Source organism: Manacus vitellinus, unplaced genomic scaffold (genome assembly GCF_001715985.3).
Source record: "Manacus vitellinus isolate BGI_N305 unplaced genomic scaffold, ASM171598v3 scaffold_0_pilon, whole genome shotgun sequence".
Taxonomy (NCBI): domain Eukaryota; kingdom Metazoa; phylum Chordata; class Aves; order Passeriformes; family Pipridae; genus Manacus; species Manacus vitellinus.
In genome coordinates, this window is record NW_021938789.1 from 26686137 (window position 1) to 26709070 (window position 22934).

At 36.5% G+C, this 22934-nt stretch overlaps 1 protein-coding gene across 36 annotated transcripts in view; it reads left to right on the forward strand.

Moving 5' to 3' along the window:
- SORBS2 (sorbin and SH3 domain containing 2) overlaps nucleotides 1–22934 on the forward strand; it is a 217484-nt gene that overhangs the window by 130350 nt on the left and 64200 nt on the right. For 24 of the 36 annotated variants that reach the window (XR_001920332.2, XR_001920330.2, XM_018070011.2 and 21 more), the window contains exons 3-6: nucleotides 6428–6477; nucleotides 13227–13319; nucleotides 13886–13933; nucleotides 14933–15057. The exons of 1 other annotated variant lie outside the window; for it this stretch is intronic. Coding sequence is in view for 33 of the 35 variants with exons in the window: in XM_018070011.2 (XP_017925500.1) it covers nucleotides 6468–6477; nucleotides 13227–13319; nucleotides 13886–13933; nucleotides 14933–15057 (276 nt within the window). In the remaining 2 variants the exon portion in view is untranslated. The remainder of the gene's footprint in view (nucleotides 1–6427; nucleotides 6478–13226; nucleotides 13320–13885; nucleotides 13934–14932; nucleotides 15058–22934) is intronic. 11 more of the 36 variants (XM_018070024.2, XM_018070069.2, XM_018070193.2 and 8 more) reach the window with 3 other exon arrangements.

A 22934-nucleotide genomic window follows, 5' to 3' on the forward strand; every position in this document is an offset into this window, starting at 1 on the left:
ACTTAAGTTTGCTTTTCAGTTTGTAGCAAGTCAAAATATGTGTCTAGTAAAAATCCTGCTACAACAGGCAAAATTTTAAGCTTCAAGTCTTTTCTCTGGGGATAAAGACTTAAGTTGTTAACAATTTAAACACAAATGTTAGACCTTTTTCTACTGATGCTGTATGCAGTAACGGAGATTGCTGTCAGGAACAGTTTAGAAACTTAGTCTTTGCTTTTCTTTCAGACATGTAGTTAACTTTCTCTGTTTCGTGAAGAAACATGAGAAACGAAGGGATTATACCAGTTTCTCTTACTCTTGCATTTATAGCATTCTCAGAAAAAATCACATTAGGAAAAGTGTGTAAGGAAAGAAGTTCCTTATCGTTAGATTTATTCCCCTGCCTTCAGACAGTCACACTTTTCACATACACTTGTCAAGTTCTGGATCTTAAGTCTGACCACAGCGCTCCCAACAAGTGCTTCAGACTTCAACAATTGTCATGAATAGAAACTACCTTATGATTTGCAGCTTACATTTAAGATTACATTAAATGGTTAATAGGACCTTTATTCCTCCCCCTTACGTTCAATCCCTTTATGTTCTTATAGAGAATGATGATCCTGTGATGGATTCTCCTGTATCTGATGCTCTTTGAACATTTGCTCATAGAAAGTAGAACCACTTCTGATTTTCAAAAACAAAATCTTAGCAGTACATTAAATAACAATGTTAGTATTGTATATACTGAGGAAATAGGCTCATATATCTGATATGCTGTAAGTTAGATATCAACCTAAAATTGTTTGTTAGTAATAGTGTAGGCAGATGATCCAGAAAACAGAGCTTTTGAAAGGTTCTTGAAGAACAAGGTGATAAGTTACCTTGTCTGGTATGTTTACAAATTTTTGCAAATTTCCCTGGTCATGTACATACCTATGTGACTTACCTATTGCATTCCAGTAGAAGTTTATGGCCATGTACAAATTATCCAGGAATCCTAATTGTTTAATGACCTGATCAGTACATTTGCAGATAATGTGTGTAAGTAACGTGTACAATAACACCACACTTAACATGAGGACGTATTCATAATCCTGTAAGCAAAACTTAAAATGACAGAAACTATGATATTAGTTGTCTGTCTGTGTTTTTCTCTTTGATTACCTATCTGAAAACAATTTCATTAGAACTGGAGTATCCAGCTCCTGAGTATTCAGCTTCTTATAGGGTGAGGCAATGTGATCTGGGACAAACAGTATTTCTGCTTATGTTTAAGCACAGAAATAGTTCTGTGGGGCCTTCATAAAGCATATGCTTAAGCATATACTTAGCATATGCCTTGCTGGGTTGGATCTTAGTACAAACACCCTGCCATTTTGTTGTCTTCTTGTTGCATGGTAATGAAATTGAAACATGGAGGAACCATTTCCATACTTTCTGCATTTTTCATTATAGACACTGTCTACCTATGCTCCATCAAACATTTTTTCATAGAAAGAATATATTGGCATATAAACCTTCCTTCTGCTTAGGGGCTGGCAGGAGAGAGATCTGTTCCCAAGGCAGCTTCAAGACAGTTGTTTTTTTGTGTGAGTTCTTGTTGCCACAGCCTAAACATTGTGGTGTTTTTCAAGTTCTTATTGCATTCTCATTGCCCTAGTAATCCTGCTAACAGTAAACAGCTGAAAAAAATTGCTTTTAAAAATTGAGAGAAATAAAATAATCAGCTTCACTGTCCTTTCAGAACTAATGCTCATAATTTTTTTTACCTGCTTCACTGAATGTATGAGTTGGCATATGAAGTATCTGTTGCAGAGGTAAGAGCAGGAGTGCTGTATAGAGTCTTAATGATGTGGGGTAAAATAATTTACTGCCACATGCATATTTGGATATAGAATCCTGCCTGCTAACAAATATGTGTTTGTAGATCACCTGCAACGTTTAAACTGAATAATCACTGACTGATTTGGCCTCTTAACTTTGCAGATATTTTCTCAGATTACTCTCTCTAGGTCAACCTGTGAAACTGGCAAACAACATTGATGAAAGTCTGACACTCCTTCTCACAAAAGTCTGGAAAGCTTCTGCCTTCTCCAAATATCTGGGCATTGCTCTCTACCTAAGACAATGAAAATCTATCATTTTCCAGCCAGACACACACATCTATCCTGCTGTTGATCCATCTGCACTCTGTGTTATAAGCCAATTGCTCCTCTCACCAAAGGTCCTTGGAGTAGAATTCATTACAAAAGATGGTAGCTATAAAGAGCACATACTAGAATTAATTTTAGGATTAATATAAATCCTGTATCAAAAATACATCTTAAACCTGCTTTTTATAATATCTTGTGTGAAATGGCAAGGAGTAAATAACAGGTAACTTAGAATCACAGAATGGGTAAGGTTGGAAGGGACCACGGTGGGTCATCTGGTCCAACCTCCCTGCTCAAGCAGAGTTGTCCTAGAGCAGATTGCACAGGATTGTGTCCATATCATTCTTGAATATCTCCAGTGAGGGAGACTCCACGACCTCTCTGGGCAGTCTCTTCCAGTGCACGGTCACCTGCATGGTGAAGAAGTTCTTCCTCATATTCAGTGGAACTTCCTGTGCATCAGTTTCTGCCCATTGCCTCTTGTTCTATTGCTTGGCACCACCAAGAAGAGCCTGGATCCATCCTCTTGATGCCCTCTCTTCAGATACTTACAGACATTGATGAGGTCCTCTCTGAGTCATCTCTTCTCAAGACTGAACAAGCCCAGCTCCCTCAGCCTTTCCTCATAAGAGATGTTTCAGTCCTTTGTCAGCCTGCTTTTATACTCTGATTCAAAACAAACCAGACAAGGTAACTTACCACCTTGTTCTTTAAGAATCTTTCAAAACCTATGTAAGCAAGGAGGCAACTAGCATTCTAGACTGTGCCCCCTGTTGTTACATAGCTAGCAAGCCTGGGATTTCAAAGGGATCTAGACTTCATGGCTACAGAGCTGGAGGGAGAATGACCCCAAAAATTATTCATGAGCTTGGATGCCTTTGTGATGTGGCATTTAAGATTTCATAATATGTTAAGTTATTAATAAAGTTTTAAGTATAATTTTTGGAGTTTCTACACGTCCTTGAAAAAAAAAAAAGAAAAAAAAAGAAAGAAAAAAACCTCCAGTCTCCTTTTCTTTACTTCCCAGTTCTTTCCAAAATTTTACATGGAAAGAATATTCTAACTTCTGATGGCCCTCTATCCTTAGGTAGCTCTGGGCTGTGGTTATCACCAATGATTAACAATTATTTGAATGAGGTGCAAGCAGGTTAATAGCATGTTACTCCTCATTTAGGCTTTGATTCACAAAGCACTTTCTCACATTTACTTAGTTGTTGATTTATTGGGTGTTAGAGATCCTGCATTAGTGGCTGTAGGTGCTCTAACATCTGATCAAGAAGGGAATTAAAACCCTAACAATAAAGACATGCATCTTGATTCATGAATAAACTGAGGGTGGGGAAACCTTCCTTGACTTCTCACTAACCCTTTTTATAGCTCTATCTGAATGTGGAACAGAAGGGGTGACAGAATGCTTTCCTGCAGCACCCCACACTGCAGAACTTAGAGGAAGAGAAGCAGCGACTACAAGTAGATATCAGGGTCTCTTGGAGAAAATAGACCAGGTGTCAGTGAGATTCCCATGAGTCTTTTCAGTATTCTCTTGTTATGCAAAGTATTGCTGAGCTGAGGTAATCATTGTAGTGTTATCAAGAAATAGCACAGGGATATATATTATGTATTTAGCAAAACCAAATGTAGCGATGGTAACCTAATGCGACTGTGGTTAAACTCAGTGTTCTTTTACCTCAGCATGTAAGATCAGGAGTGAGCTGAGTAGAAAAATTGCCTGATGTATGTGACTGAATAGCAGTCTCTGATTTTGAAAACTCATGCACTTCAGTAGTGCTTTGTGTCTGCACAGTCATTATGGGCATTCCGTCGCAGCGTTAGCTGTCTGAGAGCTGATCTTAGCCGATCATCGGGCATCCATTTTGTCAGTGAAGTGTCTGATGCTTCCAGTGGAATGCTCATCTCACCTCTGTCAGGTGTCTATACAGCAAACCCATTCACAAAGAACAATTTTCAGAAGGCCCTTTGCTCCCACCCCCTCTCCCCCTTCTTGAAGTAAGGATCTTAAAGACTGATTGAAACAATGCTGAATAAAATAATTTCAGGCATATGGCTGTTAATTTCATTGCATTCCTTTGGCTCCTACTGCTGGTATCATTGCGTATTTGAATGGTACTTTGGCTCTTTAGAAGCAAGGAATTCAAAATAATTTTAATATTAAATACAAGGCCTGCTGTTGGTATGAGTGCAGTTTGGGTTGCCTTATTTACATGCGTACTTTTCAGGTGTGCAAGACTAATTTGTTCTTCAGCAAAATTAGATTAATGTGGGAATGTTAGTCTTTGTATGCAGTTCCTCATTGAGTGTCAGCAATGCAGCCTAAGCTGTACAGAGGGAAACTCTTAGGAGGACAAAGCTGTGGTGCTAAAACTGAGTTTTGTCTGTTAAAACTTGAGTAAGAGTTAAGTGTGCTTTAGGTAAATATGTCGAAGCCACCTGCTGGAAATCATTTTGGCTTTGCAATGTTCCAAGAGTCCTGTACTTGTTGGATCTGAAAATAAATACCATGTTGCAATTTGTAGCTTGTGGTACCATCAGTGATTCAGTTTCAAGCTAAAAGAAGTCTTGAAAATGGTGTCTCTTCTAGAAGACTGAAAACACTGTGGGAATTTGAGGCTGTAAGAATATTCTGTGGCTATGAAAAAAATCCAGAATTTCAGTTAAAAACCATTTATCAAAAAATAAAATAGAATTTGCCTTAATTTTTAAGAGATCTTTTGGAAACTCTCAGAGGTAGTTTGCTGATAGCTGCAGCATAAAAATAATTTAATAACACTTTATTCATTGCCAATTGTCTATTTCCATAGTTCTCAAGAAGTTTAACATGCTTTTTTTTTTTTTTCCACAAAACTGACTGCATAATAGCAGCAGAATTCAGATAGTTTCTGAAGAACACTAAGTTTTTCAAGCAGCATAATGTCTGATTTGTTAAAAATACAAGAGAATACAGCAATATACGTGTTACCTGAGAGGTACAGTTATTCAGACTTCTTGTAGAGTTTAACTGGAATTCTGTTTTGGTATTTTGTTTACTTGTATTAATTAGTACCTTGAGTCTCCCATTATGAAAACAGTCCCTCGTGCATACCTTCTGACTTACTTCAACATAGCCAGGCAGTTTGTATTTTTAATTTATTTTTTGAAGCTGTATTACATTACAAATTCTGATTTTTCCCTTTGTTTTATTCTGGGCCTGATGTGGGAATAGTGCAGAGGGAGAATGACTTTTTTTAGCCTTCAGTATTTTGGTCTCCAGCATGTCTGCCCACTTACTGAAGTAAATTATAGTGGGCAGTGTATATGTAACGATACAGCTGAGACTGGCCAGTATACAGAATGCCATTGGAAACATTTTCTGTATCTATCTTTTTCTCTCTAAAAGAACCTGAATAGAAGAGGTATTAAAGCTCCTAATCCTAAAATAAAGCTATGCCATAAACCAGTAGTAGATAGAAAATAATGTCTAGTTTATCCTGTGACATCCATAGGTTAAAGTCGGCACTTAATGTAGGATGTTGTGCTTTTTCTACAGTTGTAGTTTTGTCTGTAGTGTTTTACTATTTGTTTGTTTGTAAGTACTGTATAGAGTTAGGATATCTAAATAAATTCAACCTTTGTGTGCACTTTACATTGTTTCAGTGCAAACCATTAAAAAACGTGTTGATGTATAGTGACTTGATTCACTACCTCTTGATTCCATTGGGAGTTTTGATATGGATTCCTGTGGATGCCAAGACACATGCCCTGATTTTGTGCATAGAAATACAGCTAGTAACATTACGAATGTCAGTGTTGTCTCTAGAGACATATTAAATCACTGGATGAAAACAACATCTACTTATAAACCATTGAAAAAGACCTGCTAACTTTGGCTGCTTAGAAAATACTTGTAGAGACCTACTCTTTACATTTTTCTGTTTGCACAAAGGAGTGAATAAACCTTATAAGCAGCTTTTAAAAATATTTCCACGTTCCTGTATGGGAATAATTTTTATTTTATAATTTCAAGACCGAAAGTTAATCACCAGTTTTTTATCTCAGAGCATGTGTTTACAACAGAGATACTAAACAGTTGAAAATAGAGTGGCTTATAATGGAAGTGACAGCTCATCTTTAACTTTGGAAGGACAAGCAGTACCAATTTAATTAAAGCTGTGTTAAAATAGGACTGCCATTTGTATCACAGTGGTTCTCTCTCCACGCCTCCAAAAGCCTTGCTGCCATTTTGTACCACACATTCCTATCTTGTGCAAATTAATAGATCGTTTTATTTCCCGCAGGAAATCTGAAGACTTTTATAGCAAAACCTCCAGTGTCAAAATGAACACAGGTATGCTGCATCTGTGAGATTTTTCTTTTACGTGTTGTTTTGTGAGCAGAGAATCCCAAATTTATTCAAATTTTCGTGAACAAATTGTATTTTAGTTGTTGCTGTACTCAAATTAAGCAGGATATTTTAATAGTGTGCCTGCTTATGTGCATTTGTATTCCATATATAAAATTTACATACATGTTTTTCTATGTATGGATATATATGGATACGTGAAATATAAATGCATGTTTAGCCTTCTGTGCTTAAGTTAATATCAGTTTCGTGTGTTTATGTTTTATGTGAAAATACATAAGGACATAGCATCTATGAAAAAATGGTGTTAAAGCATCACATTTTCCTAAGAAAATGCACATGCTTTAAAAATGCTTTATTTTCATTCTGTACTGTCACTTAATTAAGGGACATATAAACACTGCCCTTATTATTAGCTACACTTGTATATCAGGTGAGGATAACTATTTTGTACTTACAGAGGTTTGTATTTCCTCTCAAGTTGATGTGACAGATGTATTGACCAAATTAAGTACTCTATAGGAAGTTATCTTCATGATCTATGACAGCATACTAATATTTGCTCCTGAATTATTGAAGTCAATAGATAATGCTGCTGTTTGTGCTGAAAATGGGAATAGGCCTCTTGAAAGCAGACTGCTGAAATCCTCACCTCACTCATGTCAGGTGTAAATTTTCAGTTGCAGTCAGCTCTTTAGGGTCCATAGGTGAACTGTCTGGTTTGCAGATTAACTGTGGTGCAAGGATAGACATATCCATCCTTTCCAGACCAGTGGTTTTATCATTGACGATAGTGCTGCACCTTGACAGCTGACATGATAAGTGGGACTGGAGGACCTGAACTACTTTGAAGCCTCAATTTCAGCAGCATGCTCTAAATCAAAGGGATTACCTTTTCCATGGTATAGGTTGCCGTTATATGGATCACTGAATTAATCAGGCTTCGTGGCTTCCTGTTGTCGCAAACAACTGGAACTCTGTAGGACCCATTTTTTTTAACAGATCTGTTAGTACGAAGTTAAAATGTATTGGCTTACTTGAAACCATGACATTTGTAAGTATAATAAGACAGAGAAAATAATTTTCTCGGTTGAGTTTGTGCATTTTTGCCCCAAAGTTGTGGTTGTTCTTAATTATTTTTCAAATGCTAACTAGGGTGGCTAGAGATAGACATAAGATTTAAATAATCTGTGGCTGAATGTCTTCTGTTGAGGATTGGGAGTCTTCTGATCACACAGGAGCCTTGAAAACAGACTTTAAGGACCTGAACACACCTGAAATCCTTTCCAGTTACTTAAGGATATCATGACTGTAAGCTGAACTTTAGTCTGCTCTGCACTTACACAGTGAAAATATTTTTCATTTTATGTATGCTTGATATTAATGTGCATGTTACCAGCTGCACTAAAAGAACATGTAGACAAAAAATGTGGTATTTCCTATCAGTTCTGTTGATGTAGATTGTTTCCTGACTGTAACAAAAAAATAAAATAAAATAACCTGTGAATAGGTACAAAAGTGAACATCTTGCACCTATCTTTGCACCTATCTACAGCATCACTTTATTAAGGAAGAGAGTGACTCAGGTCGAAGCTGTTTTGCATGGTATTCTGGTCTAGTTGTTTCTCTTTTTCTTTTTTTTTTTCTTTTTACACTATGCTGTTTTTGAACATGAGTGCTACAGTTTTGGTTTGGTTTTTTTTTATTTCACTACTTCATAACAGGAATTTGTGCGTGATGCAGTTGGAGGTTATCAGATACTATTGATTTGCCACTATTTTTTTTTAAAGATATGCATTTTATTAATGACTCCTGCAGATAAATGAGCACTCTGATGCCAGTAACTACTGGAGTGGCAAAGCTAGTGTATATGCAGCTTTAAAAAGAAAAAGTAAATCTACTGCTTAGACTGGGTTCCTCTAATCCTGTGTTCCCTGTGGCTGCAGACTTGGCAGTCTGTCTCAGCAAACCCTGTGGAAGATATTTTTGTCTACAGAGAAAATGTTTTGAAGAGCTTTGGTTTTCAATACTCTACCATATATGGGAGGCATTTCTTACCATTTGATGTTAATTCTGTACAACATGTTAGGAAGGAATATTCAACAGCATAAGGCAATGAAGCGTTTTTGCAAAAGCAAAGAAATAGAGGTAAGAAGAGGTTTTCAGAAGTACCAAAGGTACTTTGGGCTCATGTTTCCTTTTGGTGTTCAAATGCTGTCATAATTTAAAAATAGTAGTCTAGTAGAATGTGTACCTTTTTAAACCGAGACTAAGCAATCATCAACAGAATAGTATTTTAAACTGTTCACAGGGGTTTTCCTCAGTAAATCTTCAGGTATTTTACAGGTTGATGAGCATCATTACTGTGGTGACTTGACTGACTAAATGACAGAAAACATGAGCCAGCCATGAAGCTCACATCTGATTAAAATGCAAGATAAATGTGCTTACTGTTCATTATACGTATGTGCATGCATAGCTGACATTGGGGAAGAGGTAATTGCAATGAAGTATAATAAATGGATACAAGTTAATAGGCTAAAATAGATTCTTACTGTCCATCTGTAAATATTTTGGCTGAATTTCACACAGATCATTCTTGATAAATGCATCTAATTTTAAAGGTATTAAGCAAGATCACTGTTTGCATTAGATGAAGTACACAAAGAGCAGCCAAGAGTGAAAAGTATGCTATTCTGGAAGACTGCAAATATTTTCTGTTTGTTAAATTTATTAGTGGAAGTCATCACATGGACTAATCTCTTACATTTTGTCTGGGAGACAAGAACAGAATTTCTTGGATCCATGCCGAGTTCCTGAATAGATTGTGAAACCACTTTTAGGTCGCTAAAGCAAATTAGGTTGGCTTCAGTGTTCCAGGCATTCTACAAAACGTTTAGTTTTTAGCAGCACCAGAGAACCAAATAACAGTAGGTTCACCTGTCAGTGTAGATCATATGATAAAAGTTTGTCCGAACACCCACAAAGGAGTTCAGAGAAACAGTGGCAGGAGGGAAAGCCCAAGTAATAGCCTGCCTTACCAGGCTACTCCCAGTCCCCTCATAGGAGCCATCAAAGGCCTATTTCCACAAGCCTAGAGAAGCACAGGGACACAAGGGCAGGCAGGAACACAAAATAAGGAAACCCAGGGAAGAGAGGGCCTCCCTTGTCCAGGGCCCTCTCAGGGCTGTCCTAGGAGAGTCTGTGCCCTGTGGTGCAGGCATGGAATGAGTGGCAGACTCAGTGTCTGAGCCCCACTGCTGGAAGGATCCACCCTGTATATGTGTGCTATTCTGCCTAGTGGACCTTCATCCTGCTCAGCCAGAGAAGGGAGGGGGATGAGGCCATTGTGCCATCTGTGTTAGTGTGAGTGCTCGGAGCTGTGTGTCCAGCCATGTATGTACGTAGTGTATACATGAGATCTACTGGGAACACATCTCCAGTCTCCCTGCTGGTTGGACCTGGGGACACAGAGAGGCAGCAGCGTTGTCTATCTTGGACTTTTGGATTCAGTGCTATATATTTGCCTCAGGTCAAAATGCAAATAGGGAGTAAGAAGTGCTGGTCTAAAGACTTCTAAACTTGAATACGCTGTGCAGAAAATGGGAAAGATGATACCATTTGCAAGTACAGTGAATAGAATAATAATCAGTAAACATTATGTTTGGATGCCATTTTTCTTTTCTTTGAGCTGTAAGAGCTTATTAAAAACTTCCTGCCCCAGGTCCCCTCTTTCACCTCTTCACACAAGGTCACCATCCTTTCATTTTTGCCAACTTTGTTTATGCCACTGTTTTTACTGACTCTCTGAAACAGTCTTTTCAAGAAACCCACCGCTTGTTCTTAAATGAAAATGATGTTTTGAATTGGCTCCGTCCTACTTTGGAGCAGGACCCAACGAATAGACTACTTGTCAAATGGAGATACAGCTCACTTAGGGTGATGCTGTCTGTAGTGGGAGCAGTTGCTGGAATTATGAATTCAGTGGAAAATGGTTAAATGTGGAAAGAAACAGAATTTAGGGAGCGAGAGAAAAAGAAGATGGAATTACATTTTAGGCAGCTGTTTTGATTGTGAGTTATTGCCCAACTTCATGTTCTAGTATTGCTTGCAGACATTAGCTGGTTCAAGTTTCCTTTGCTTCTATATTAAAGCAGTACTTAGTAAGATGGGGCTCATACCTGAACAATTTTTCAGGTTAGAAGAATTGTGAATATGTGTATACATATTTGCCCACATATTTTTTTATGTATGCATACATTTTATATAGATTGCCTCACCCTCATATTTTCCTTAAGTAACAGCTGTGCATTATTAATTGCTTAAAGTTTTCAAGTGAAATGAGCAGAAGATCAGTCTCCGGTACTGTTTCTTAACACTCTGTACCCCAGACGTAGGGCTTTTTGGTGTTATTTGGACTTCCAAGAATCTGGGTGAATATAGCTAGTATTTACTGGCAATTTCATGTACTATGAAAAAGGAATACAGGCTTGAATAAGCCTCTTGAAGTTAAATGTATAAGGCCATGCAGATAAGGGAAGCAGTTTGTAAACTGCTTCTTTTGAGGCAGCATGCAGGTTCTTCTGATTCTTGCTCTGATACAATGTCCTTGACTTAACAGGAGCCTGACCTGAACAAAGATAGGAAGGTGAAGTCCATCATGCATAAAAATGTGCTTGGCCACACACATTCATATTCTATTAGAAATTTTGCACAACTCAATCTGGTATCAATGTACGGTTATGTCTAAATTGAGTACTAACTGGCTCTCATTATTTTGTACAGCTACTGATAATTAATGGAGGTACAGACTTGCATATAGGCTTCTACATATAAGGGTAAATATTGTATGCATCTATCTATAGAGTAAGTTACAACATCTGTTTTATTTAACTTGTATGAAACCACTTCAAACACTTTGCTAGATTATGGATCCAATCAGTATAAAACTCTGACTCATTTCAGTTACATTAAAAATTAAATTGAAGCAGAATTTCCTGAAGTTACAGTAATTAAATATGCATTGTGCTCCTTTCTTGTTGTGCTCCTTTCTTCCCACTTCAGTTTCTCTATCGTGAAATTCAGGAAGGTAGCTCTTAAAAAACTACAAAAAAGTATCACTTTGTTTTAATAAAAAATGTGACAGTATAACAAAATTGTTTGCTTGTTAGCTTGTATTAAATACAGTATGCTGTCAAAGTCTACCAATATTCAGGTTAGAACAGAGCTTCAGTATCAACACATCATCAAATCTCCTTGGAATTACCTCTAGTATATGTAGATGGTGGGGGAAAGGGAATGCAAGAATGGAAAATGTGAATTTAATTACTGTTGCCATTCTATATTTATGTAAGCAAACCAAAACAAATGGGCAAGATTTGATAGCCATTGACTTTGTTTCACTTGTACAAGGCTAGTAATTGATGGCAGGCAGTGTATTGCGTTCAACTACTGCTGACTGAAATCATTTGACCTTTTGCCTCGATCTTTGGAGCTGGCAATGGGTCTTTGGTACTGCTTATACCTGAGGCAGTGGCTCTGATGTTTGCCAGTGTTAACAACTACTTAATGTGTATCCTGCAGGACTGGTGGCCAGAGGGCTCTGCTATTTCAGGGGAATATTGGAATGAGCAAAGGAATATCAGGAGCTTGCTTCTTTTGCAGATGTGGGCTAAAGATGACTCTGTGGCTCATGTTATCATAGGAAATAGGTTGCAGGTCTTCTTTAAGCATAATTTAATAAACTTTCGTGTCATAGGTCACAGAAATAAAAAAGGCCTTTATAATACTTGTATTATATGAAATTTCAGTAATATCAAATATGAAAATTAAAATTATTATAGTGAAGAGCAAAAAAAAATCTAGCTAAATGTAATATATAAATAGAGTAATATTTATTAACCTGCTTGTACAACTATGATAGAGTTGCTAAAATGCTAAGTTGTGGGAAAGATGTCTTCTTATAATAAGAAGATAATACGACACGATATGATAATAATCGTATTTCTAAAATGCGATGACAGCTCCAGTGAGAGAGGAGCAGAGTAAGGAAAAAAAGACGTGCAAGATCCAGAAGAAAGGGGTTTTTTTCATTCCTCATTGTTTGAAATTATTTTAAATTTCTAGTCATTCCCTCACAATGTTATTCAGTTCCAGACGTATATTTTTTTTATCTTCCATTAGATAAAAAAGGGGCAAAGGGAGAACAAGGATGTTCCACCAAAATGAGAAAAAAATATACCTTTCCTAGTAATTTTGTTTCTTGAAAATAAAGGATCCAGAAGACTTAACAAAAGTACTTTGTCAGCTTATCAAACAAGCTTAGTTTTTGAATGATGTCTTCCTAATGCATACAATGAAATTATTTTACAGTGCAGATTATTGATTAATATTACTCTGGAATGCTTAATCCTTTATCTTCATTACTTTGTTTTTACTAATTAGCTGTAATTAAGCAGTCTTTCAGGTAACAGAATGTGTATATTTCCCTAGTGGATTAAGTATTAAATATTACTTTCTTTGCTTATTTTCTGTGAGGTTTATTGTTGTTTAAAGCTTGTGAAATTTTATGTATTCTGCTAATCTGCCAAACTTGCAAATACACACATTGCTGCAGCAGTTCCCTAACTGCATGCTTATTTTCATATATGTTTGGCATATCTCACACTGTGATTTGTTGCATGTGCTTGCTCCCTTTGTCTGGGGCTGCTGTCTGTATTGTTTTGTGCTTCCAGATAGCGGTGGGTGTGCTCGCAAACGTGCTGCAATGTCTGTCACATTAACAGCTGTGAAGAGAGTTCAGAGTTCTCCAAACCTATTGGCCTCAGGTATAACCACTAACCAGCGAGAGACTACTTCTAAATGGCTTTTTTTATAGTGTTATGTATTCCTGCCATATTACTTTGAAAGGAGGAGAAGGGTAACCCTATTTTCTGTTCCTCTGACAGATCTATTACTTCTACAGTGCTCTTTAAAAAGTGGTCTTAATTTCTCTCTGTCAATGCTTAGTAGCCATTAATGAAAAAAAAAATAGGAAGACTGAGGAAAAATCAGTTATTTATAAATTAATTTTTCCTTTGATACATATTTTGTGTCTCACGCTACTTGTTTTTTATTCAAGATAATATAGCATGAAAAAGAAGTTTTGTTTATTACAAACTTTTTATATTGAAATTTGATTTTAAAGCACTTCTCTAAGGAAAAGAATCTGAATGTTGTTGTAAAATGATTTTCAGAAGCCAGATTAACTTTTAAAAAATCATTTATCAAGCATGTTTTCCTAAAAATATTCAAAACAATAAAAACACAGAATATTCAGTAGACAGGCAGAACTGCTTCTTATCAATACCCCTGTATGGTTTTGCAAAATTAATTTATTTCTAGCACAAATTAGTATTGGATATTTCTTTTTCAGGATCTGATTCTCAGTCTCCAGATTCAGGTAAATAAAACACTGTGTTATTTATGCATCAGTGCAATACCAGTTACAACAATCTTCTATTTATTTGATTTCATTACTCTATACTTCCTCATTCTTTAAGGAAAGCGCTGCTGAAACTGTAATCATAATTGCTAGTGGTTAAGACTCCAAATTCAGGTCTCATTTGAAAGCAGTTATTTCCGATAACACAGAATATGTTGTCAGGAAAATGAATTGTGTGGGAGAAAACAGACTGCTAATTTGCCACCTTTAGCTTTATCACTGTGACACCATTCAGTGGTACTTGCTATTTCCTTTTTAGTGTCTTACTCAGGATTGCAAGTTCTGCCCACCTCATTTAGCAGCCTGCTCACATAATGTGTTAATTTTCCCAGCTTCTTACAGTATTTTGTGTTCAGCATCTCCCTCTATGTTTGGACGACGTCTTGAGGGCATCGCAGGTCTGAGAATAGAGAAAAAAACCTGGTTGGTTGGTTGGTTGGCTGGAAAATTGAGGTGTCATTTGGATTTGGCAATAAGATACATTAGTGGAACAATTAATTGGGTATTGTGGTGAAATTTTGTGAAACTGCCATGACCAACTAAGTTTATATGAGCTGGGATATTTTTCAAAATCCAACACAGCTGTGAAGTTTGAGAACCTAATCTGTGAAAGTATTTCAGCCTGCTTTGTACAGGGGCTGAAGCACCAGTATCCCAAAAGTACTCCCAAGGTTAAAATCTATAGTCCTATGAAAGTTGTGGGGAGATCTCAAACTGCCATTACCGGCAGAATTTTCAGTGCTTGAATTTTCTAAATTTTAAAGACCAATATTTTGTAGAGAGGCAGCTTTTCTGTGTTCTTTTAACTTCCATGGTAACAACAGCAGCCGTGTCAGTTGTGTAGTAGCTAAAGTTTTCCACAGTTTGTTTAGTAGCTGAGTTGCTGTATTGAGAGCAATATAGACATCTACTAATCACACACCAAGAAATGGTTTGATTCTTTTTTCTTTACAAAAGCTTGGAGATCTTACAATAATGGAAGTAGAGAGACACTGAATGGAGACGCTAGCAGTTCATCTCTTTCAGCAAAAGGTTTTAGGAGTGTGCGGCCAAATCTACAGGATAAAAAATCACCAACTCAGGTAAAACTGAACACACTGAGTGTCATGCTATACCATTTGTGTGGGGGGTGTTCTGGGGGGACAGCAAATATAGATGGGATACCTCTATGGAACATTGTCCTGAAGTCTTCCAGATATGGGTCATTACCAACTGGTTTACTGCATAAATAAAGCATTCTCCACGCAGGCTGTATGCCTCTAGGTTAATTACCAGAAATTGCTTTCAATGAGCAAGACAAACATCTAAATAAAAGTAGGTCATACACAAGTAAAAGCTTTCTAGGAGTATTCCCAGACTTCAAAGAGTATTTATTAATAGTTTACACTTGGAAAAATGCACCAGTCATCAAAATATCTGAGAATAAGGGTTTATTAATTATAAGGTAGAAAATGCTTCTACCTGTTTTGCAGAACAATGTAATTGGAGCATGCTTAAGTAAAAACCAGACTTGGAAACATATTTATCTGTCCAAAAAATATCAACTTACCAATTTTAATACTGTCTCTGTTACTACTTTAATTCAAAGGTTTAAGAGGCTCTGTGTGTTTTATATATGTATCTTACTTGTGAATAATAGCTTGCGATCTAATATCATGGAGTACTTACCTACCTGAACAAATTCACAGTAATAACTCTTATGCAGTGTAAGAATTATTTTTTAAAAGAAAATAGATGATTGTGGGCTCCCTTCTGATCCCAGTTTACTCTGAACAAATGGAACATCTGACTTTCTAAACAGAAGCTGTACAGCACTGCACAGGAAAAGGTTGTGGGAATCCAGCCATTTTATTGTCCACTGAATTGAGCAATGTTGAGATGAAGGCCCTTAAGTTGCCAGTTCCTTTATTTAAAGATAAAAGTCAAACTGCGTTGTATCTCCTGCTAACATTTACTTTCTTTCTGTTTCTTCTTCAATGTTATTTTGCTGTGTGTGGATGCTTTTGGCAACTAAGGCACCTCTGCCACCCCCTAGAAAAGCAAGAGTAACTAATCACAAGAATGAAAATAATCTCCAGGCAATAACAGCTGGTCCAGCTGAATACCATCCCACAGATACTGCCTATTACACTAATGAGAAGTCTGTTCAGGAGACAATGTCATTTCAAATATCTAACACAAGTGTGTCCTATGCACAAAAAATCATTAAACCACTGACCTCAAACTCCAGTGCAGGCACAAACCCAGTAGCTGGTATAAGTACTACTTTCCATCAAGGCCAGAGGCAACAGTCTCAAAAACGTAAGGTATCTACCCTGAAATTAACCCGGACACGTGACCCAGCAAGTAGCATTCATTGTAATTCACAGCAACAGCTCGAGCCTGTTGAAGAGCCAGTATTTCCACAAAGGCCTGTCTCACCTGCCTGTAACCCCATGCCTGAGATACACACAGCATCTCTTTCCATTCAGATAGCTTCCTCCCCTGACAATAAAGCAGAGCCTGAAATCCAAGAACATCCACCTAGTATTTCTCCAGACACTTCAAAGATGTCTTCAAAGGATTTGGGACAAAAGTCTACAGTTCTTCCTTCTTCACAGGCTGCAGAATGCCATGTGGTATATTTAATTTTTCCATCTTTTATTTTAGATCTTCGTGAATCACTTAATAACCATCTGTTTAGTTATACTTACATTATCAAAGTTAGATCTTATGTTTTCTGGGTAAAACTACCTGTCACATGGATCCAAACAGAAATGAACAAAACCTGAAGTTTTTTGAAGATTATTTTTAAAAGATTAATTATCTAGCTGAGCTGGGTGGCAGACTTTGTTCCTCTGTGAGTACTTTATGGAGGTCAAATGCACTATAGGAAATGAGTGCATTGTAGACAATGCATCTGCTTTAGTGGCTCTTCCTAGAGAGGGTCTCATTAGAGCATTATGCTGCCATAGATGCTGGAAGGATTGAGTATGGATAGAAAAGGGTTAGGTTAGTTGTGGGGTGGAGTTCTACAGGAGCAGCTCTGCCAGTTTGCTAGGCCCACAAAAAATAAATTGTGTCAGTGGGTGCTTTCTGCAAGGCTAGGCACTGCCATGTGTCCTGTGCAGTTGTGCTCTTAAAAGAAAATGGGCTGATAAAATATTTTTGTCAATGACCTCCATATGAAACATCACAGGGCACTGAACTTTTAAGTCCCTCTGTTTCCCCTTATGCCTATGAGATGAAAAATCTTTGTTAGCTGTACTGACCTCATGTAGGAGAAACAGGACTATCAAGCACACAGCTTAGGACCAGCGGAGTCTGAGCAGGGTTTATCACCATTCAGAAAGTCACTGAGTCAAATAAAATAAGCCTGGGACCAATAAAGCAGCAGTAAATACACACTATAGTCAAAAGGAGAGCTCTGAATAAAATTTGTCATTTCTACTTTGCTTTACTTAGTCACGTTAAGATTTTGCTATATAAAAAGTTAATTATTCTAGTATATCTACTGATGTACCAGCTTATCTATGTTGGAAAGCCTTTAGCTGGAGGTAGAGATTGCTATAGATCTAAGCATATGTGCCTCAAAGCTTTGTCTGAGTGAGGATCCCGTCATGGCATATTTGTGTTCATCTAGTTCTGCTGGAAGCAGTGAGGCTACTCTGAATTAAATATGGCACTATTTTGCAATCTGAAAAGTCCATTGACAGCCCTGTTCTCAACAGTAGTAACACATCTGCTTTCCCAGACTGTTGTTCTTTCAGAGCATCACATTCAACCAGGTCTCTACTCTGGAAGCCTCAAGTATCTACATTAGCAACAAGATAGTTTTAAAGTTGTAATATATCTGTTTTCCCTTTCAAGTCCCAAGTAAAAATTTTGATCAGAACAAAGCTCTGTGAAAATATATGGCAGCAGTCTGCAATGCTCCTTTTGAATTGACTCCATTAAAAAGTGGGAGCACAGAAGGATTAATCACATTTGTCTTTTTCAAGACTAGACACAAAACTATCATTTTAAACCCTTCTTTTAGGTGGCATAAAATTAAGAACATTTTGAGGAAAAAAAAGTTGCTTTACCCTTTAGAAGAACCAGTCTGCTACTCAGTGATTTTTGTCAGGTAGAACAAGTCAGTTCAAGCAAGAGCCACAGTAAAGAAATCATGTCAGAAACAGTAAGGAAAGCAGAGCAACAGCTTTTTCTAGTAGATAGGAAGATTATAAAGGACAGGCTTGCAAGTCTTTTAAATATGGGCATCAGGGGATACTGACAGTAGAACAGGTGTAGGTGTGTAGGTGGGGTCAATGCAACTTCTGTGTTATGTTATCTCCTCACTTAAAAATAGTTTTTCAGCCTGTTAGAATATGATGCATTATAAATGCTCAGATAAATCAAATTATCTCTCAAACAGAAAGTAGTTGTATGACAGCTAACAAGGATTAGGGGAAATACTTTTTTATAAACAAGAGTAATTGCAAATATTCAAAGTCTAATCAGAAGGACTAAAAATTTATCTTCTACATACTTTTATTTAGGATTTTAAAAGTCAAAACATATTTTGCAGTTTCTTTTTAATTTAGAATCTGGTATGAGCTGAAAAAAATCAGAAAAGTAACTGTGCCTTTTTTGGCAATTCTACACTTATTTTTCTGCCTTCTCGGTTTCATTGTGTGGGAGGAACTATCAGAAATTTGGCAACTGGGTTGCTTTGAATAAAATGATAAAAAATTCAGTTATCACAAAGATCATTAAGGAGTGTAGCCAACTTTTCAAGCTGTATCCCTTTATTGGTCTCTTGTCTGCAAAATTCAGCTGACATCCTCCATGATGTTCAACTTTGGAATAAATTCTAATGAAGACATATATTTGGCATCACAGTTGGGTCATGGAGCCAGTAGGTTTTGCTGACTGTATTAAAATACCTATCTAAAACTAGAGTACAAATCAGCATGTGAGGTGTGTAAAATTTTGCATCAGGGGAGGTTCCAAAATGAGGACGCCGTGAGCTAAAGTTAGAAATAAAGGCTGAAGCTGTATGTGTAAAAATATTTATTTTCTGACTCAGATCTTGGTTTGAAACCTTGAAAGTATTCTAACTAATGCCAAAAATTATAATTCCCTTTAGTGCTGTATATCATGGTATATCATATATATATATTTCATGATATCAATTCACAATTTTTCCTCTCATAGAAAACTTTCAGTATGCATGATAGTACTTTCATTTATAAGATTGTTTTAGATTTGCAAGCTCTGCAGGACTTGGTACATGATTTAAAATACTTTTGTACTTGCAGATCATAGGTTTTATGTATCCTCAAGGGACGCTCTCAGAGTGTAAATTAGTCCTACCAGCAACGTTCAAAGCTGCCACAGAAACTTTCAAAAGTACCCTCAGAAAGTTGCATTTCTCCTTCTGCATCTGGTTTTATATATGTGGAGGAGAATGAGGCAAGATCAGCTAATCATCACTTCTTAAGAGATGGCAAATGAGAAATACTGTTCATCTGTGGATATCTGTGTGTAGTGAACATATACATTTCTGTTATGTTACAAAGTTTGGAAATATACAGTCAAAAGAGAGCTTATATGGTCCAAGTTAATGTATCTTGTGCTCCTATTTGCACTTCATTTCAGAGCTTATCTGTTGAAACTTTAGGAGCAAGCAGAAGTGTGGTATGACTCACTGAATGACATTTTATAAACACTCCTACTCAGAGAAAGGTTAAACCCCTTAAAAGTATATATCAAAATAGAAGCATTCAAGTTACTCAATAATAGGGTTTTTTTACATTATTACAGTCTCAAGAGATGCTGCTGCTTTGTACCATACTGCAGATACAGGAGAAATAAGCAAATCTGTTTTAACAGAGAAATTAGTGTTTTTTAGTATGAGATGATGTCCAAGTTTCTTACAAGAAGTTTTAAACTAATGAAGAATTCTGAGCTGCATCTTCAGAAATAATCACTTGATATTTTTATGTTTATTTTGTTTCTGGGTTCCTAAGTTGCCTGTTGTTCTAAATACTGCTCTCTGAATTTGAGGATGCAAAACATTTGTCCTGTTATTTGAATTCCTCAGATGAGTGAACACTTGTTTTAGTCCTGATGTCCCGGAGGAATAAAAACTACTATAGCAGTGTTTCTTTTCCTAGCCTTAAAACTGTAGAAAAGTAGATCAAGGAAAATAAGCCTGGAATAAAAAAAAATTCGGAATCACTTTTTTTAGTACGTTACTGTTTGTTAGGTATTGACAATACATAGAGTGATATAGAAGACAGAGAAGACAGGTTTCAATATTGGGGACAGATGTGAAACAAAGAAAATTGAGCACATAATTTTCATTTTAAGCTCTGCATCAGTATTCTGGTTTTAAACAAGGACTGAACTCCACCTCCATATAGTGAGTTTTGAATAAGAGGGCTAGGTATAAAAATGGGCATAGAAATAGAACTTGCAGTGTCAGTTTGGAGATTTGACATCAGCTTTTAACAGTTAAAAAATAGAGGTATTTTTACCCATTTGTGCAAATGTATGGGTGTAATTTGATTGTTGACTACTAAACTCTGCTATGTATTAACAAAATGGGTTTATTCACTTATCTCTGAGTCTCCTTATCTGTGTCTTGACTGTTGAAGCAAGGCCAGTACTTTGGTGTCATTAGTAATTTCATACCACTCCCCACAGATCTTGCATTAAAATGATAGATGACTGGTTTTGAAACCCATATTAGGGTCACCTGTCTACTTCATGTGAATTGGGTAGCAACTGTGTTCTTCAGGCCTAACATTTTACTATTTGAAGGAAGGGAAACATTGCTAAAGACCGTCAGAAAGCTGCACTTGAGGCCTTCAATTCACTTCAAGACTGATGGCATTAATCTGTTTCTCAAGTGTCGCTTCACAACCCAAGATAGTTACATAGTCTAACTAGTTTTTCATCAATCTCATTAAATCCTTGTCTGGCATTTAATCTGCGTGACTGCTGCTAGCATTTCTTGTGCTATATCAATAACAAACCTAATCTGAAGCTTGCTAAATGGAACCAGTATTAAACGTTTTCTGAAATGCATTCACCTTGTCCTTCTCATATTTTTTCACTGTGATATATATGAGATTTCATTTGCAGTGAAAAATATGGATTAGTAGTAGCCAGTTATATCTGTTTACAATTTACCAAGACTGCATATTTTTTAAATGGTGTAAATCAGTTTTCAAAAACAATGCTGTTTTAAATGACAATTTAAACCACTTTTTTCCCAGAGTAATGGTTATACCTACAACAGAATTCTATAACCAGGCAGAGTAGAAGTTTTACTCTACAGAGCTGAGAAGCTTCGTGTTGGGAATTAGTACCTAGAATTTCTGCATTCCTTCTACCCATATTGTAAGAATAATAACTTTATATTATTTTTAAGAATTTGGCTTGATGAAATCAGCTATTATTTGCCAAACACAGTGAATTAAATTCTTTAAAAACTCAATTTCACTAGCTCTCTGGATGCACCCTGAATATCTGTTCTTGTGTTGTCCATCCCTTCTTTTCTCAAGCATGCAAGAAATCTTCTCAGTTCAAAGCCATAAGGTTTACTAGATTTCTCAACTCTTCAAAAATTCCTGTTATTTTAACAATATGAGATGAATTCACGTATTTTGGCTCAGTCATGTATAACTTTTCTTCTGGGAATGCTGAGAGGATATCCTGTCTCAGGAACTTCAAAGCTTCTTATTGGCTCTGACTCATAATTGCACCGTGATCTCCTGGTTCGTGTATTTTGCTGGAGATCTTGAATTATTACATAGATGATGAAATTCATCATGAATATAATTCTGCCTTCCCTTTAGGTACCTGTGAAGTGAAATTACTGTCTCTTATATGTGTATGTAAATGCATACATCTTAAACTCCTGATATATTACGCTGTCTAGCCATCTTAATTTCTCATTAAATTAATTTTAATAGTATTCCATTGTTCTTTTGATGTCTCCATTGGCAAGTTAGATCTCTCTAAAAATTCTATGCCCTTTTATAGTCTATACACTCAATTATTCATATTTTTGATTAAGAATTAATCTGTTTAGATTTCCTCTATGAAAAGATTATGAGGGGGTTTGTTCAATTGTAGATTTGAAATATTGCTGTGAGTAAGATTGGGATTTTAAACTGTTTGACTAAGTTTCTTCACTGTTTTAACTGCTGATTTTAACAGCAGCTTTTGGCTATTTTTGTGTACCCTAGAGGTCCACTAATGCCAAAGATTTCTTTTGAATCAATTGGAACAAGTGATGGATATCTGTTCACATACTTAAGATTCTTTCCTGAAATGCTTATTCATAGGGATGGTCCCACTGACCTCATCAAGGTTATTTGTGTAAATTCTAGTTGATCTCAGCAAGAATTATGCAACTGGACCCCCAGTGACCTCTCATAAGTAGCATAATCTGGGTCGTGTTCCAAGTCTTCCATAAGGGCTTTAGAAGATATTTTCAGATTTTGGATTAAAATACCAAAATGGCATTTTAATCTGATGGTTTGAAACATTTTTTGAATGATTAAAGACATCTGCCTAGTCTAAGCATAGGAAATTACTACATTACTGGTAACAATGTGATATCTATGACTAAATGTTGCTTTTCAAGTAGTGATTACTACACATGGTATCTTATTGTCCTCTATTTTACATAAATTTAAATTCCCAAACGCTCTTTCACAGCAGCTATTCCAGACTTCCTCAGCCCTATCAAAAGTGAAACCATTAGTGCTGAAGTAGGCAGTATTTTGACATAATTCAGGAATTGATTGAAAGCTTGTAGTTAATAGGCAGTATAGAAGGATTTGTGCAGCTGTTTAACAAATATTAGATGCCAACATGCTTTTCATGTATCTTTAATTCAAAAAAGAGTTGCAGATGCAAAAAGCCGGTTGCAGGACTAGTTTAAACTCAGTGCCCTGTGGCTCATTTGAAATAACAGAAA